This window comes from Manihot esculenta, chromosome 16 (assembly GCF_001659605.2).
Source record: "Manihot esculenta cultivar AM560-2 chromosome 16, M.esculenta_v8, whole genome shotgun sequence".
In the NCBI taxonomy this organism is placed as follows: Eukaryota; Viridiplantae; Streptophyta; class Magnoliopsida; order Malpighiales; family Euphorbiaceae; genus Manihot; species Manihot esculenta.
Genome location: NC_035176.2, coordinates 1,305,210 through 1,322,358, shown reverse-complemented (window position 1 = coordinate 1,322,358; position 17,149 = coordinate 1,305,210). Strand labels below are relative to the sequence as shown.

General features: G+C 36.5%; 3 protein-coding genes across 6 annotated transcripts; all 3 read right to left on the bottom strand.

The window, feature by feature from the left end:
• Nucleotides 1-390: 390 nt before the first annotated feature.
• On the bottom strand, nucleotides 391-3,462 carry LOC122722116 (cysteine-rich receptor-like protein kinase 10). The gene is made up of 7 exons (XM_043951931.1): nucleotides 2,492-3,462; nucleotides 2,276-2,392; nucleotides 1,983-2,191; nucleotides 1,685-1,895; nucleotides 1,347-1,584; nucleotides 1,003-1,153; nucleotides 391-913 (listed from the first exon to the last, which is right to left on the bottom strand). Exons 1-7 carry the CDS (start codon nucleotides 3,276-3,278, stop codon nucleotides 614-616), a joined length of 2,013 nt encoding a protein of 670 aa, XP_043807866.1. The 5' UTR covers nucleotides 3,279-3,462; the 3' UTR covers nucleotides 391-613.
• A 2,071-nt stretch (nucleotides 3,463-5,533) lies between these two features.
• On the bottom strand, nucleotides 5,534-8,551 carry LOC110603950 (cysteine-rich receptor-like protein kinase 10). Of its 4 annotated transcripts, none has more exons than XM_021741958.2 (7): nucleotides 7,462-8,545; nucleotides 7,228-7,389; nucleotides 6,957-7,156; nucleotides 6,611-6,821; nucleotides 6,275-6,509; nucleotides 6,018-6,168; nucleotides 5,534-5,934 (listed from the first exon to the last, which is right to left on the bottom strand). In XM_021741958.2, exons 1-7 carry the CDS (start codon nucleotides 8,327-8,329, stop codon nucleotides 5,629-5,631), a joined length of 2,133 nt encoding a protein of 710 aa, XP_021597650.2. In that variant the 5' UTR covers nucleotides 8,330-8,545; the 3' UTR covers nucleotides 5,534-5,628. The 4 variants fall into 4 exon arrangements, with proteins under 4 accessions (XP_021597650.2, XP_043807863.1, XP_043807864.1 ...); XM_043951928.1 differs by having other exon boundaries at nucleotides 7,228-7,374; XM_043951929.1 differs by having other exon boundaries at nucleotides 7,228-7,353; nucleotides 7,462-8,543.
• A 2,644-nt stretch (nucleotides 8,552-11,195) lies between these two features.
• Nucleotides 11,196-11,870, bottom strand: LOC110603949 (NDR1/HIN1-like protein 26). Its single transcript, XM_021741957.2, has one exon. The coding sequence runs from the start codon at nucleotides 11,868-11,870 to the stop codon at nucleotides 11,196-11,198; it is 675 nt and encodes a 224-aa protein (XP_021597649.2).
• Between the last annotated feature and the right edge of the window lie 5,279 nt (nucleotides 11,871-17,149).

The window sequence follows — 17,149 nt, the reverse complement described above, 5'->3', positions numbered from 1 at the left end:
TCAAATCCCTTTGAATCAAAATCAAATTAAAAATTACTATTCAATTTTTAATTCAAGCTTGCTAACGATGACTCCGGAGAACAATTAAAATAATAGTAGATTCTTTTCAGGAAACAGAGTTATTTTATAAAGAGAAAATAGGAATTGTCACATGCCTGTAAACTTTTTTATAAATATCATTAATTAAAATGGATAATATTAAATAATTTTTGTTTGGGGATGGGTTCTGATGATCTAGAATCAGCCTGTAAAATCTAAACCCATGCACCGTCCAATGCCAGAGCACATTTCTCCCAAAAATATTTTGAATTTAATCTGGCACATCACATGCTCTATTTTTGGTGTTCAATGTTCATCTTCCTCCCACAAACTCCAAAAACACATGGAATCTACTAGGAAGAAGATGCTATTTCATGTCCAAAGATTTTCTTTGTTCACATTTCTACGTGAAAATAAAGGTACAAGAATGTAAGAAGCTTAAGGAAGATTTTTGTCATTTTAACTTTCATATCTCTAATTATAAATATAAAAAGTTAAAATAAAATCACCCTCCTAATTTATAGCTAAAATAAAGAGGCTGGTTTGATTTTTTACAATTAATGCATCAGTTCCATCACCGAGGCGAAGCAGCAGAAATGGCTACGCCATCGGCGGAACCATCACTGGGAATTGCAGAATCATGGCCAGTGAATCTCCCCCGAGAAAAAGCAGGCCTTTCAGGCTGCGGAAGAGTTACAGTTTCACTTTTCAACATCAAAACAACAGAAGACATGGTAGGTCTGTCAATAGCATCTTCTTGAACACACAATAATCCAATATGCATGCATCTTGAGAACTCGTCAAGAGGACATGAATCACTCAACAATGGATCCATCAACTCCTTCCCATTTCCTTTGTTCCATAAATGCCATGCCTGCTTCATCATTTTGCTTGTGTTAAGCAATATTTTCTAGCAAGGTTTATTTAATGATACTTAATTTAAGACAATTATGAAAAACTTACATGTGTTGTAAGGTTAGGAACATTTTTTGATTTTTGGAATCCAATGTTTCTTCTGCCTGTTATGATCTCAAGCAAGAGAACTCCAAAACTGAAAACATCAGATTTGGTGGAGTATAGCCCCTCCATGGCGTACTCTGGCGCCATGTATCCACTAATTTATCAAAAGGTCAAAAAGAAATATTTAAAAATACACGAGAAAGTTTTTTCTAGGCTAAAGAAGGAGAATGGATCAGATCTAGATAATTTTTTTTTTCAAACAACCAAATTATCAAATAAGAAAGTGCTTAAGATTAAACTTGTAAGTTATTGAGAGAAAATCTAATCGAAAGTGGAAGGGAGCTTACTAAGTTCCAACTATTCTAGCAGTACTAGCTTCCCCTTCAGTGCTTGCAAAAATCCTCGCCATTCCAAAATCTGAAATCTTTGGATTCATATCATTGTTCAACAAGATATTGCTAGCTTTGAGATCTCGATGAATGATTCGAAGCCGAGAATCCTCATGAAGATAAAGCATTCCCTTTGCAATCCCATTTATAATGTTAATACGTCTACGCCAATCCAATTGAGCACGTTTGCTGGGATCTATAAACAATTTATAGTAGAAATGCAGGAAATAGCTTCATAATCAATATCAAATTTTAAGATCAATTTCCAAATGATTTAATTGATAAAGAGGACTAACCAAAGAGGAAAACATCAAGGCTGCTATTAGGCATGAATTCATAGACAAGCAGCTTTTCTTCTCCATCAATACAGAAACCCAGAAGCCTAACAAGGTTTTTGTGTTGAAGTTTCATTATTAGCAGAACTTCATTTGTGAACTCTTCTGTTCCCTGCTCAGAAAAACTTGAAAGCCTCTTGATTGCTACTTCCTTTCCATCAGCTAATATCCCCTTCAAAATAACATAGATTTAAACTAAAATAACATATTTTAAACTCATTTACGCTTGAGAAACACAGGGATTTTTCTTCTTTTTTACCTTGTAAACAGGACCAAAACCTCCTTGTCCAAGCTTATTCAATTCAGAGAAATTATTCGTAGCTGCTTGTATAGATGCCAAATCCATAAATCCAGATTCCCCAACATTAAGACCATCAATTCCTTGAAAATCTTGGTGCCGGAACATAGTGCTACTCGGATCACCAATGCTATGAACTTGAACTTCTTGAATTGAAATTTCATTTTTCCCTGTGAGAAAAACATTCAAACAATTGGTGTTCATTACAAGAAAGGAAACCACTGAGAAATTTTCATGGAGAGATTTAATCTCACATTTTTTATTTCCCTTTTTCTTAGATAAACAGAAGTAAAAGAAACTCAACACAGCAACCACCAGAAGTACTGATATAATTGTAAAGATTAGAATCATCAATATCTTTCTTTTCTTGCCTGCAATTCAGATGAAGAACAAAATCCCTTTTAGTACCTCAACACTAATTTTTCAAACAATAAACAAAAGCTGAAGATTCACCATATAGAACCACTTACTTTTCCCTGTCCCCAGATTCTGTTCAGAAGCTGAAGATTCATCAGTTTCACCTTTATAGAAGGCGTATAGCTCATACCTTAAATAGCAGCTGCGGCTGAGAAGCCTTGCCCCACGAGAAAAAGAGCAGCAGCTTGACAGATTTGCTAAGGCAACCTGAAGGCAAGTATTGCAATCGGCTGAACTCAAATCTGTAGTGCACTGAACTAGAGCATGCAATCTATCTGAATCTTTGATAGAAGCTTCCCCAGTAGCATACATGTTAGCAGATTCATCAAAAACTGCCTTCTTTATCAGATTACTCACAGTTTGATTCACTACAGGTCTGAAATGTTCTGGATTTGAAACATTTCTTTTGTTATCTAATCCAAGATTTCCTGAGACATCCAACTGGCCTAAGAACCTTCGATTCGAATAACGTAGTTGGCAATACTCCTCCCACACAATTGCTTCTGTATTGTTTGTACAAGATTGCCTTACATGATCTGTTGCTAAAGTTACACAAGTTCTGCAATCTTCATTTGCTACGTAGTTGAGGCACATGTATTGAGCATAGATTTTATCTGGGTCATTTCCATTAGAGGAATCATAAAGCTTTGAAACAGAAGCATTTGAGCGAAGAGAATCCAAGAGGATGTTCAGATTGCTCTGAAATGAACTGTTCTGGTTAAGAATGTTTGAGCAAAGAGGGTAAGGAGGATCAGCATGAGCAAAATCAACAAGATTTGCAACCCAGAAATGAAGCAAAAGCAATGGAAAGATCTTTGCAGCTCTTTGGAACAGAGCCATGTCTTGCCTTTTTCTGAGAGATTTGCCAATATCTTGAATTAAACCCAATTTGTAAATAAAATCATTCTCTATTCTTGAGCTTGACTTGAAAGCATATGAAAATGATCCGTTCTTAGTCTCTCTGTGAGCAAGTTCTTGCAAAAATTTAGAATCTGTTCAAATCATAGCCATAATTTTCCATGAAATTAACTGCTGCACAATGGCAATTGGATCATCTACTTGACTTAAATTTGTTAATATTTTTCAAATTAATAAATTATTTTTTAAAATTTAATAATTATTTCTACTCAATCTAACGGCTAAAGTTATATCATTCTCTTATTCAGCTAAGATTCGGATGCTTATGCCATCATTTTCTTAAAAAATAATAATAATAATTTTTATATATTATCATGGTCCATGAGACGAAATCACCACTTTTAAATTTTAGGGTAAATCTGAACTGAATATCTCTTAAGAATATTCATACTAATTTTTTGAAATGAAAATGTCAAGACACACAACTTTTAAATATTTGAAAGTCGTTATAAATCTTATCATAAAATTCAAAATTAAAATTTTATAGTTTAGAGAATTAATTTTATATTTTAAATTTTTTAAATATTTTATAATTTTATATATTAAAATTTTTTTATTATAAATATCTTTTTTTTATTATTTAAAATTTATTTTTAATTTTTAAAAATTTTAATAAATTTTTTTAATTTTTACACTATTATTTCTTTTATATCGATTTAATTAAATAATATCAATTAAAATTTTTGATAAAATCTAATAGTCTTTTATTAATTTATTTAATTGAATTAAATAGCATAATCAAATTTATGAGGAAAGCCAGTAACTCTTTCATCTGCAATTTTGCGTCTTGGTTGGTTACAATGACTTGAATTTTGGCTTATAATAAATTAAAATTAAAAAAAAAAAAAATAGTGATGGTCAACGATATTGGGGAAGTGCACAATCGGGGTACGGTGGTAGAAATTGTTAATTGGTTGTAATTTCTAAGAAGTCGACAATTTGAAATAAACAACAGCTTAAACTACAAGCTGTGTTATTTCCAAGAAAGCCAATTAGTTAATATCATTTTAAAATATATTTTTTAAATATTTAGTAATTAATATTTATAAATATATAATTATTTAATTTTTATATACATAGTTATATATTTTAATTTTTTTAAATTAAATAACTATATTTTATGAAATTTAACAGTTAAAAATAATTGTATTTTTATAAAAATTAAACGATTTATAATAATTGATCAAATCAGATCGGATTACTTGACGAAACAATTGGTTTGAATCCTCTTCTTAGATGGGTTGGATTTAATTTGAACTCATAATTCCAAATTTATTCAAATTAATTTGGATTTGATTTTAAAGTACAATTAAACCGTGCAATTAGGATGCCGTTGAGCCAAGGAAACAGGCCGATTTAAGTATTTTCAGTTCCACGAGAACGCTCAACCATGGGCCCAGCTATTTCCAGTTCCACTGGATTGCAGAGACATGCGAACCATTTCTAATTAAACATTAATATAGTTGTTGGATAATAAGAAATATTATTAGGCTCAGTTCTTTCAAAATAATAATAATAATAATTTGCAAGTAAACATTATTTTTTAAAATTATTTGTATTATTTAATTTATAATTTTAAAAATAAAGGAATTTATTTATATATAAAATTAAATTTTATTAACAAAATTTCTTAAATCTAAAAAATAATATAAATTTTCTTTTGACCGTAAAAATTTTATTTATTAGTCATTTTTCTATCTATCCTAAACATTAAAAAATACAAGAATATTTTCAGCTCTTAAAAAATGTTTAACATTCAATCCCAATTGAAGTAATTTAAAAGTTTTTTATATTTATTTAAATACTCCAAACTAAATTTATTTTAAAATTAATTTATCAATTTATGATCGATTCGATTTGATTCAGTTTGATCGATTACATTTTTAATATTCTAAAATTTAATTGAAATATTTAAAATTTAATTATAATTTAATCTCTATATTATCAAAAATAATATATTATTATTACTAATCGGTTCGATTTAATTTTTTTAATTTTTTTATAAAATTAAATCGAATAGAAATAATTAAAATTTTTTAAATTAAAAATTAAAATGAATAAAAAAATTAAATCGAATTTTCGAATTAATTCGATTCAGTTAATTTTTTCAGTTTGAACCGAATATTATTCACTCGTATTTATAATTTCAACCTCAATCTCGACTCTAATTTAAACTATAATTTTTAAACTAATTAATGTATTACAAAATTATTTAAAGTATCGAATCAAGTTCCTTGAACAACAGTATTGCCATCTTGTGGACGATGCACCATCAACGTGGTAATACATTTGAAAGACTTACCTGATTAATAGAACAAATTTTGGGACTTAAAGATGTAGTTGTTCTCGCAACAAATTGGCTGATGGAAAATGCTGATTGCTTTGGTTGAGGGATTATTATGCTATCACTTCCCAACATAACAACGACAGACGACATGTTTGGTCTCTCTGCTGGGTCATCTTGTACACACAACAATCCAATATGGATGCACTTCAGCACCTCAGCTTCCACACATGACTTCACAAGCGACGGATCCATCAACTTCATTCCTTCATCATTAGACCACAATCTCCATGACTAGAATGATATTAGAATGTTAGTGTTCAATTATAATTGGAATTGTTAGTATTTTTTTATGTAAGAGAAAGACGAGAACATACGTAAGTAAGAAGGCTTTCACCCTCTTCTGAAAGATAAAACCGATTATTTCTTTTCCCGCTGATGATTTCTAGCAAGAGAACTCCAAAACTGAAAACATCCGATTTTACTGAAAATAGTCCTTCCATTGCATATTCTGGAGACATATATCCACTGTTTGATTCATGGGAAACTAAATAAAATTAGCCAGCAATCAAAATTGTGAAAATTTTATATTTGAGGAGGAGAGTTTTGCACAAGTTAATTTGTTCATACTTACTATGTTCCAACAATTCTGTTTGTGGTTTTATTGTCATTTCCTCCAAAAATCTTTGCCATTCCGAAGTCTGATATCTTCGGATTCATGTCATAATCCAACAATACATTACTAGCTTTTAGATCTCGATGAATAATTCTAAGTCGAGAATCTTCATGTAGATACAAGACACCTCTGGCAACTCCATTGATGATGCTTAGGCGTTTTTGCCAATCAAGATGTACAATCATGTTTGAATCTGAGAAATATGAATGTAGATCAATTCAAATTAGTTAGATCTTTTTTTCTTTGTCATTTTCGATATATGATAGCAGGTAGTATAGAGTTTAAGAATCAAACCAAAAAGAAAGACATCGAGGCTTTTGTTGTGCATATATTCATAGATAAGCAACTTTTCTGTTTTTTCTAAGCAGCATCCAAGGAGTCTAACAAGATTTCTGTGTTGTAATTTCGCAATTAAAGTGACTTCGTTCATGAATTCTTGCAATCCTTGACCAGAAGTTCTTGAGAGTCTCTTAACTGCTACCTCTCTGCCATCTTCTAACAGGCCCTGGAAGCATTTTTCAATTGACATTGTATACGGTAAAAACCAAGATGCAGGTCTGTCAAATTTTTCATTAGAAGCATTGGAGCTAACAGTCTGATAAGCTAAGAGTTCAATGATCGAGTGAAAAATCATTCCTACCTTGTAAACTGGGCCAAATCCGCCTTCTCCAAGTTTAGTTTCATCAGAAAAATGCTTTGTTGCGTCGTATACTTTGTCAAACGGTATCATAGAAAAATCCTGATGAGAGTTCATTGACATCTCCTCTTCTGGAGTACTTTTACATAAAGCTGGACCTATTCCCATGTCAAGTAATTGAACCTCGCTAATTTCCATCTCCTCTGCAGTAAATATATATGTTGTGAATTTAAAAGGTAATATAATCATATAGCTAGAAAGAATTTCTTCATACCCTTTTTAAGAATCTTCCTTCTCCATATTGTATAAATGGAAGAACTGATCAGCAATAACACCGCGACGGCAGCAGACGCACTTCCAATAACTTTAATCTGACTTGTTTTGCCTCCTTTTCCTCCTTCTGAAATGGACATTTTTGGCTCTGTAATATCATAACCTTTAAGATACAGAAACTAAATTAACAGGGTTAACGTTATCTCATTTCCTCTTCATTTTTTCAACCGTTTACCTTCAGGTCTTGTTATTGAACCTGGAGCTGGAGTTGGACGAGTGTTAGCTGAAGGTAGCGGAGGAAAGGCAGATGCTTCCGTGACCACAGTTTTAGTACGATTGGGATAACTTTCTGGAATAAATCCGCTTGCATTGTAAAATTGATAAATTTCATACCGAATATTACAGCTCGGAGACAAGACTCTTCCTCCTATCTTTCCACCACAACAAGTCGGCAAATCTGATATAGCTGCCTCAAGACACAGTAGGCAATCGTTGCCAGATAGGTCTGGTGTGCACTGCGCGAGGGTGTACAGAGTCTGAAACACCGTAAGATTATTTTCTCCGGGAGCAAATTTTATACCTCCTACTGGAGCACTAGAGGCATTATTTGCTGCTTCTTTCATGGTTTTTGCCAGTAGCTCGTTAAAGCGTTCTTGGTCTGTGACATTCTGTGTATTCCACATAAATACCTTCGGGGACTCTGCCATGGTGCTTTGGATAAGCTGCTTTGAATAACGCAGGAAGCACTGATCATACCATACAATAGCCACTTTCTCGATAGGACATCGTTGGATGATGTCCTGAGTAGCAAAGTCGAGACATTCTTGGCAGACTTCGGTGCTAAGATCGCCAAAGCATAGAGATTGGCCGTAGACATCATTTGGGTCTTCCCCAAAAGCGGATGTAGAGAATCCATTAGTGCGTATTCCGGGATTCCGAAGTTGAGAGAGGACGATTTTCAGATTGTCCTGGTAGGTGCTGTTTATGGTGAACGTGGTTGTGTTTGGGCAAACATGATACAGATAAGTGGGCTGTGCTTCAGAGGTAAAGGTAATAACGCCAAGCAAGATTAAGGGAAGGACAAACGAAAAAACAGGGATCATTTGGTGGATCAAATTCTTTTGCTCGACAAAGATGGGGGAATAAAACAAAACTCTTTCTTTCTGAAAAATGTAATGAAGTCAGTGGAAGCACAGCTAAATCAGCCCTTTCTTTTCACTGGTTTTATGAGAGCGTCGTGTGGGCAAATGCAGGCGGCTGGGCGCTGGGGAGATTTCTCAAGTCAATGAACTTAGTCTTGCGAAATTATCATGTGTGATAGAAGGAAAAGTAGAAACTGCTGCCTTTTAGGAACACTGAAATTATTTAAGAATTTAATGATCGTGGAAAATTGAAAAATATGAATACTAGAAGGTAAGGGAGACTAGCGGATGTTGATAGGTGTGAGAAAAAATTATATTGTGGACTTTTCTAAAATATAAACAAGGGAGTTTTCTAACCATTAACTAATTCTCTGCCACATCATTGTGAGTTCTGATGTAATAGGACTAAATTAATCAGAAAAAAAATTAAAATGATTTTTTTAATTCATACGAAATAAATATAAATGCCTTGAGAAGAGAGTTTTCTCCTTTGGGGTTTTAGCCTCTTACTTTATGGGTTTCGCCGTTTGTTCTGCCTCAGTTTTGAAGTTTCTTCTGCCTTCCGTGGGTTGGCCCTCCACTATCTAGTGGAGTTGTATATCTTCTTCCTTTTGTTTTCCTTTTTATTTGGTAGTGGAGTTTATTAGAGGCGTAAGCCGGTTTTTCATTTATTTTCTGTTGTGTGTGCTTATTCTGTTTCTCTGCAAGTTAGGGGAGCTTCTTTGACTTGGGTTTCAGAGGTCTTTTTAGGTGATGGAGAAGCAACGATGGCTCGTTCAAAGCAGAATCGTTGATGTGTGCATCACTCCTCCCTTGTTGGCATATATCGTTTAGAGTTGCATCTTCTTAAAGACACGTGGCAATGAATTGCAAAATCTAAGGATGTTTCCTTCTCTATGTAGGTTTGTGGTCTCGTCTACCCAACGATCCGATGTTGCATGGGCCTGTCTGGATCAAATTGGCCTCCCTCCAAATCAGGAATGCAGGGTTTTCTTGAATGATTTCGGATACCCTCTCCTTGTCCTTCAGTATGTTTTTATAGCCTTTGGGCTGTTGTTGCAGCAAATGTAGGTGGCCATCTTGATTCTCCGGCAGTGAGTAGCTTGGTTCCAGAGAAGGAAAGCAGCGACATTTCAATTTAAATTTTATTCATTATTTTATATGTATAGTATGGGTCAATGGGTTATCAAGGTTCGTGATTAATTGTTAAAAAAAAAAAAATTAAGGATCAATTTATCAAGTTTGTTAACTTACTCTGTAATTTTAAAGATTAATAGTTTATTTTCTCAAAGTTAAAAAAAAAAAAATTCAAAGCTGCATTGACCTAAGACTATGTTGAGCCTGGCCCAAGTGCATCAACTATTTAAATTTGGCCTCATAACGATTTGCGTTCGAAATTATGCTTTTCGGGGGAAAAATTATTATTTTAAATTTAAAAAAGGTAAACAATTTAAAATTAATTTTTAATATCCTCTAATTAATATATTTAAAATTGTATTTTTCTCAATATATAATGAAAGAATTTTATTTTTACGTGCCACCTTAATATTTAAAATCTATTTAAAGGCACGAAGAAGAGAATCAATTTCAAAATAATAAAATTACTTAAAATATTCATTAACATTTTACTTTGTTAAAAAACTAAATTTAACTGATTGTAGTTATTGACTTATTTTTTATTAATTCTAACAGAGTTTCAGCTTTAAAATGGGAAAAAAAAACTATTCTTATTCAACTCGTCAACTTTTAGTTCATTTCTCTTCTTTTTCCTTCAATTTCTTTTTTTTATGCTAATTATTTAATTTTAACGACTATTTAAATAAAAAATATTTATTTTTTATTATTTAATTATAATATTAAAAAAAATTTGTATAGAAATAATGGATCTATGAAAAAAGAATTATTTCAATGAGTATCAAACCTATTCTGAATAAGATAAATTATATAGAATTAGTGGATATGTGAACAAAGTGGTGTAGTATTTGATTTGGGGCCGGAAGGGGCCACAAAGAATTCGAGCGTTTCTTTGGATTATTGCAAATGGAAGCCTGTTAACTAACTGTGAAAGAGTCAGAAGGCATTTGTCTGAGTGGCAGGTTAATTGTGGACTACGTAATAATGCCCCAGAAAGTGTGTTGCATGTTTTATGTGATTGCTTTGTCACAAGTTATGCATGGAAAGGGTTTCTCCCAAGAGGGATGCATGATTCTACGGGTACAGCAATAGCGGGAGGCCTAATTCGTGATTACTTGGGTCGTTGGCAGATGTGGTTTGCTGTCAACCTTGGCCAATGCTCAGTTATCATTGCAGAAATCCGAGGAATTTTGGAAGGACTGAAACTATCTCAGAATCTTGGAATCACCCTGATACAAGTTGAATGTGATAATCTAGTGGCAGTACAGATGATTAATGGTGATATCCCTTCCCCACCAGTTCTGGCCTCCTTGATCTCGCGTATTCAACATCTGCTTAACCAGGAGTGGCCTTGCCTTTTGGAACATGTTTACCGAGAAGCTAATTATGCTGCAGATTTTATGGCTGATTATAGTAAACAATTTCCTTTCGGTGTACATCATGTTTTACAGTCTCCAGGTTAACTTGTTCCTTTGCTTTTTCAAGATTACTATTTAATTTTTATATTATAAAAAAAATTGATTAGTAATTTTATAAAAAAAGTAATTAATAGATTTTTTTTAAAATATCAAATATATTTTAATGTATTATGAAACATAAAATTATTCACAATAAATGGAAAATGCATCAATCTTTCGTTTGTAAATTAACATCATATACACCAGTTAAATAAACTGAATAGTGCACTAGTCTATCAAGTAAAATAGACCGGACACTTTTTATTCTTATAACTTGGTAAGATCGAACCAACCATACCCACACCAACAATACAGTTGGCATGCAGCTGATGGTGCTTGCTATCCCACGTGGACACCTTAAATTTAATGTTCGATGTTATTTCTAAACGAAAGATAGCCGGGCCAAGCATGCGATCATTCAAAAACTCCATCCAACGCTGGCTATTCACTGTCAATGCGGTCCCACTTAATACTCCATACATAATGGTAGTGTTCTTGGGCTCTTGATAAAACGGGTCCAACAACAGGGTATACCCGATCTGTTGATCCTTATAGTAAACCGAACCCTCCATATAACCACAATGAAATCCAATGCGATGGTTCGAATTCCGGGCCGTGACATTGAAGATTATCTGGGCATTCTCATACCCGTTGGCTTGACCCAAACCCCGAACCGAAAAATCACGGATGTGGATCCGGGGCCGGTGGGGGCGTAAGCTAACCAATAGGAGGAAAGCAACAATACCAGAAAAGAAAAGAATGGTCAAGAAAATGGCGCATATAAGCCTGGTGACGCGGGCTGTGAGGCTTTCACGGACCCGATGAGCATAGTAGCGACCGGTATGTGGGCCCTCGATGACTGGAGCTTCCTGGCAGGTGGTGCGAGCAGGGAACCTTTCAAAGTCGTTCATTTCCGAAATTGGAGGGACGAACTCAACAGAAGCTTTCATGGGATTTAAGCAGTGAAGAAGGTGGTGGAAAAGAGAAAAGGGATGCATGATTTGATCTGCATGCAGAAGAAAAGAATATTGCTGTTGTTTAATCAAATGGGTTAATTTTTAAATTTTTTTATATAATATGATTATGCATGAAAAGTTTTGAGATTATAGGAGTACATAATATGAACAATTAAGCCTTTGATTGTACCCTCAATTATATCCTAAAATCATGTTATGCTAAAATGGTAAGACTTGATCACTGATTTATTTACAATTATGACAGAAGATTCTTTCCAACACTCCCCCTCAAGTTGGTTCATGTGGATCTAGCATATCTAACTTGCCCAAAACCTCATGGAATATTCGTCCCGCTACTCCTTTGGTTAGGATGTCCGCCCATTGATCCTCTGATCGAACAAACGGTAAAGATATCAAACTACTGTCCAACTTTTCTTTGATGAAATGTCGGTTTATTTCAACATGTTTTGTTCGGTTATGCTGAACTGAATTTTCAGAAATACTTATTGCCGCCTTGTTGTCACAACGGAGTTCAGCTGCATCCTTTGATGGGAATCCAAGCTCAAACATCAACTTTCTGATCCATAGGAGTTCTGCCAGTCCTTTTGTTATTCTCCTGAATTCTGCTTCAGCACTTGACAGTGCCACCTCCTTCCGTTTCTTACTTTTCCACGTTACCAAATTTTCTCCGACAAAGGTAAAGTATCCTGAAGTAGATCGTCTGTCGGAGAGATCTCCTACCCAACTTGCGTCCGTATATCCACTGATACTGAAATGACCATTCTTTTTGAACAACATGCCCATCCCAGCTGTTCCTTTCAGATATCGAACGATTCTCAATGCTGCCTCCATATGGTCTTGTTTTGGATCATGCATGAACTGACTTACTAAACTCACAGCATATGCCACGTCTGGTCTGGTGTATGATAAATAAATCAGTTTTCCTACCAGTCTCTGGTACCTCCCCCTGTCTGTGGGTCCTTCTTTTGAGTCCTTGCTCAACTCGTGATTGACCATTACCGGAGTATCGACTGGTTTGCAATCTATCATTCATGTTTCAGTTAACAGATCAAGAATGTACTTTCTCTGTGATATCAAAATTCCCTGGTTTGACCTGAGAACTTCGATTCCAAGAAAATATTTTAGCATCCCCAGGTCTTTCATCTCAAATTCTTGGAATAAGTTGTCCCTCAGTTGTTTGATTTCGTCCACATCGTCTCCAGTTATAATCATGTCATCCACATATATAATCAAACATGTGATCTTCCTTCCTTGCCTCTTCAAGAATAGAGTGTGATCGGAGTTACTCTGCCGATATCCATTTTTCTTCATTGCTTGAGTAAATCTCCCAAACCATGCTCTGGGTGACTGTTTCAACCCATACAAGGCTCGCCTTAATCGACACACTTCTCCCCTTCTATATCCACTCATGAACCCCAGTGGAGCATCCATGTATACTTCCTCCTCCAGATCACCATGTAAGAAAGCATTTTTCACATCAAATTGGTGAAGTGGCCAGTCTAGGTTTGCAGCTAGAGAGAATAGGACCCGTATTGTATCAATTTTTGCTACTGGAGAGAATGTTTCAGAATAGTCAACTCCATAAGTCTGAGTATATCCTTTTGCTACAAGTCTAGCTTTATATCTGTCCACCGTTCCGTCTGACTTATACTTTATGGTAAACACCCATTTGCATCCCACTGGTCGTTTTCCCTTGGGTAGCCAGCATTTTTTCCAGGTCTTGTTTTTCTCTAGGGCATCCATCTCGGTCTCCATTGCCTCAACCTATCTTTTGTCCTTCTGGGCCTCTGTAGCATCCTTTGGTATCCATTCTGAGCAAATATTTTTCTGTAGGTTGACCAACTGAGGTGATAGTCTTTCTCCTTTGGTAATGTTCGCCACAGGGTATCTGGACCTAGCTGCCTCGAATTCTGGATCATATCTCCTGGGTAGAATTCCTCTATTATTCCGAGGGGGTAGAACATATTTGCCTGTTTCAGGAACCTCAAGGGAAATGGGTTCAGTGGTAAGGTTATTAGAAACAGGGGAAAGTTCATATTCACATACCTCAGTTGTGTGTTACTCAGGATATTCTACGGTGTCAGGTTCTGGTTGTGACGTTGAGACCGAGGACTGTACTAAATGGTCAGTGTCTCCCAGTTCTGGTGTAGACTCAGGAAGAGAAGAATAATCAAGTTCTGGCCCCCCTGACTAAGCCAATTTGGCAGTGATGGTGATTGTGCCGTTGTCTCCCCCTCACTGCTAGTTGGCGAGGGAAAAAAATATTCCTCTTCCAGAAAGGTGCAGTCCATGGTAGTGAAGAGCCGTTTAGATATTGGGTCAAAACACCGATAGCCCTTTTTATGGACGCCATAACCAAAGAAAACACACTTAAGAGCACATGGATCAAGTTTAGTGCGGTGTGTTTTAGGAATGTGAACATAAACTGTGCAACCAAAGATTTTAGGTGGAAAGTTGAGATGGGAAGGGATGGTGTGATGAGAGGACAAGGTATGCAAGGGAGATTGGAAATTAAGGATGCGAGACGGAAGTCGATTGATGAGGTAAATGGATGTGGCAACTGCTTTAGACCAAAACTTAGGAGGAACTTGGGCTTCAAACAATAGGGCTCGGGCAGTTTCAAGGATATGTCGATTTTTCCTTTCAGCAACCCCATTTTGCTGTGGTGTATAAGGACAAGTAGTTTGGTGAAGGATCCCATTATCCCAGAAAAGGCTTGGAGATGGTTATTGACAAATTCCCCCCCATTGTCAGATCGGAGGACTTGAATGGTCCTGTGAAATTGGGTTTTAATCATGCGGAAAAAATCACAGAATTTCTCAGCCACTTCACCTTTTTGTTTTAACAGGTAAATCCAAGTAACACGAGTGCAATCATCAATAAAAGTCATAAAGTATCTATAATCAGAGGAGACAGTTTCCGGGGCAGGCCCCCATACATCAGAGTGTATTATTGAGAAGGGAGTATCAGATTTATTTGTGGATATATGATAAGTACTCTTATGACTCTTAGCAAGCACGCATGAAGTACAAACTGGAATGTCAATGGATTTAAACTCAAAAAATAAAGTACGAAGATAATCACTTGAGGGATGGCCGTAGCGCCGATGCCAGAGCCATAATTGTCAGGTTGAGGACCCTTGAGCTAAATGAGTTGACCCAGCACTTGAGACCTCCTCCACATAGTACAGTCCATCTTTCTCAGTACCACGGCCCAGTACCGTGCCCGTATGAATATCCTGCAAAACACAAAAATGAGGATATATGAGTACTCTGCAATTTAATTGTTTGGTGATCTGACTGATAGAGAGTAATTTGCAAGATAAGGAAGGTACATAGAGGCTGTTGGAGATATTTAAAGTGGGGGTTATAGAAACGGTACCACCGCCGATGATCGGAAAGGAGCCACCGGTAGCGTTTAGAATATTGGATTTAGAGGGTGGGGCTGACACAACAAAATCTGAAGAATCATTAGTCATAGTGTCTGTGGCTCCTGAATCAAATATCCACCCACTAGTATTTTGTACTGTAATAGCCCGGAAACCGATACCCCTCTGTCACGGCCCAAACTGCTCGACGCTAGGATTCAGATCGGCTTAACGCCGCCGGGACCCGTAGCAAGCCTAAACTGAACTCTGTGTACCTGATCAATCCCATACATGATCCAACTAGAACACTAGCTTTTAAAACTTTTTCTGTAAAACCACCAGGCTTAACCTTAAAACCACAGCCTTCAAGGCTTACACCAGTGATCTACTACCAAGCTCAACCTCCATGCACTATGTCTGAAAACATAGAACCCGCTCTCTTAGGGTCAGCATATCACAGGCTAGCTTTGATTTCCGCTTTGGGTTAAGGGATTGAAACCCTTTCTTCCCTCACGGTCTGTTCTTGGGTCAAGGGATTTTATACCCTTTCTTCCCTAATCACTGGAGTTTTCTAAACACATCATACGTTAAGCCTAGTTGACACATTTCTCATCAAGAAACGTAAAACAGGATACATGCATACACCAGGGATTAAGCATACACTGGGCAAAGCACATACTAAACCAGAAACACATTATCTTACTTACATGACTTGATACCATCTCTTTCATATACATCATCTATATACAATACATCACCTCTTTGTCCAATACATCATGTCCACTACTCTAGACTATCACATAATCACAACCTGAACTATGACTGCATGCTTTACTCTTGCTGACTCTGACTGCCCATAGCTATCTCGGAACCTGCAAAACTGGGGTTAAGGGAGAGGGATGAACTAAAAGTCCAGTGAGCAGAAACTATAGAAAACAGTTCATTCATTACATGCTTTCATGAAATGCGTCACGGCACAAACATTTCACATCACGGACTGGACATGACCTCAAAACTCCCTCTGTCGGTTCACGGCCCCCTACGGAGCTCGCCACTACATGTACTAGCGCCCGGCCCCTACTGCGGAGCTGACATAGGTCTTACCTAGACATAACAGATTATGGCTATTGAAGTCGCCTGGGTCCAATCCCTATCACAGCAAATAATGCAATGCAGCATATTCGTGTCTCCTAATGCAATCAACCTATTGCATACTCATGGTACTCATGATGCATAAAACATGCTAAAAACATTTAATTCCTCAATTTAAAACATTAAGTTTAGTTCCACTCACCTGGCAGACGATGATTGACTCTGCAACGGCTACCCCTGATGGCCTCCTCGATCTCTCGGGTCCGATCCTACACAGGTGGACTCGAATGAGGTGCCAAACACACTCTCAACATCTCAGAAACACCTCTAAAAGAACTCCCCAAAGAACCCCTAAAACCTCCTAGACCAAGCACACAAGGCATGCAAAAGAAGGCTGGACAGGACACTTTCGGCGGCAGGTTCGGCGGCCGAATGTCCTCTCAAGAGCCGAAACTCAAGCACCTTCGGCGGCAGAATCTCCACTTTCGGCTGCCGAACCCTTTCGGGGGCAAGGTTCGGGAGCTGAAACACACTCCAGAGACGAAAGTCTCCAACCTTCGGTGGCACCTTCGGCGGCCGAACCTCCCCTCCAGAGACGAAAGTCCAATCCTTCGGGGGCAGGTTTAGGCAGCCGAAACCACCTTCTCAACACGTTCGGCGGCCGAACCTTTCTTCGGCGGCCGAAGCTGGGTTCTCCAATTAGGCAGAACCTAGCTCACCTCAAGCACAACTTCCCCCAAACTTCACACAACAT

Bases quoted from the DNA above. Each gene is read 5' to 3' on its own strand.
- LOC110603949 (XM_021741957.2), bottom strand. From the start codon at position 11,870: ATGAACGACTTTGAAAGGTTCCCTGCTCGCACCACCTGCCAGGAAGCT.
- LOC122722116 (XM_043951931.1), bottom strand. From the start codon at position 3,278: ATGGCTCTGTTCCAAAGAGCTGCAAAGATCTTTCCATTGCTTTTGCTT. The intron at 1,154-1,346 runs GTAAGCTCCCTT...TTGATAAATTAG, and splicing joins GCTAGAATAGTTGGAACTTA to TGGATACATGGCGCCAGAGT. The intron at 914-1,002 runs GTAAGTTTTTCA...ATGATGAAGCAG, and splicing joins TTCCTAACCTTACAACACAT to GCATGGCATTTATGGAACAA.
- LOC110603950 (XM_021741958.2), bottom strand. From the start codon at position 8,329: ATGATCCCTGTTTTTTCGTTTGTCCTTCCCTTAATCTTGCTTGGCGTT. The intron at 6,822-6,956 runs GTAGGAATGATT...AAATGCTTCCAG, and splicing joins GATTTGGCCCAGTTTACAAG to GGCCTGTTAGAAGATGGCAG. The intron at 6,169-6,274 runs GTAAGTATGAAC...TGAATCAAACAG, and splicing joins AACAGAATTGTTGGAACATA to TGGATATATGTCTCCAGAAT.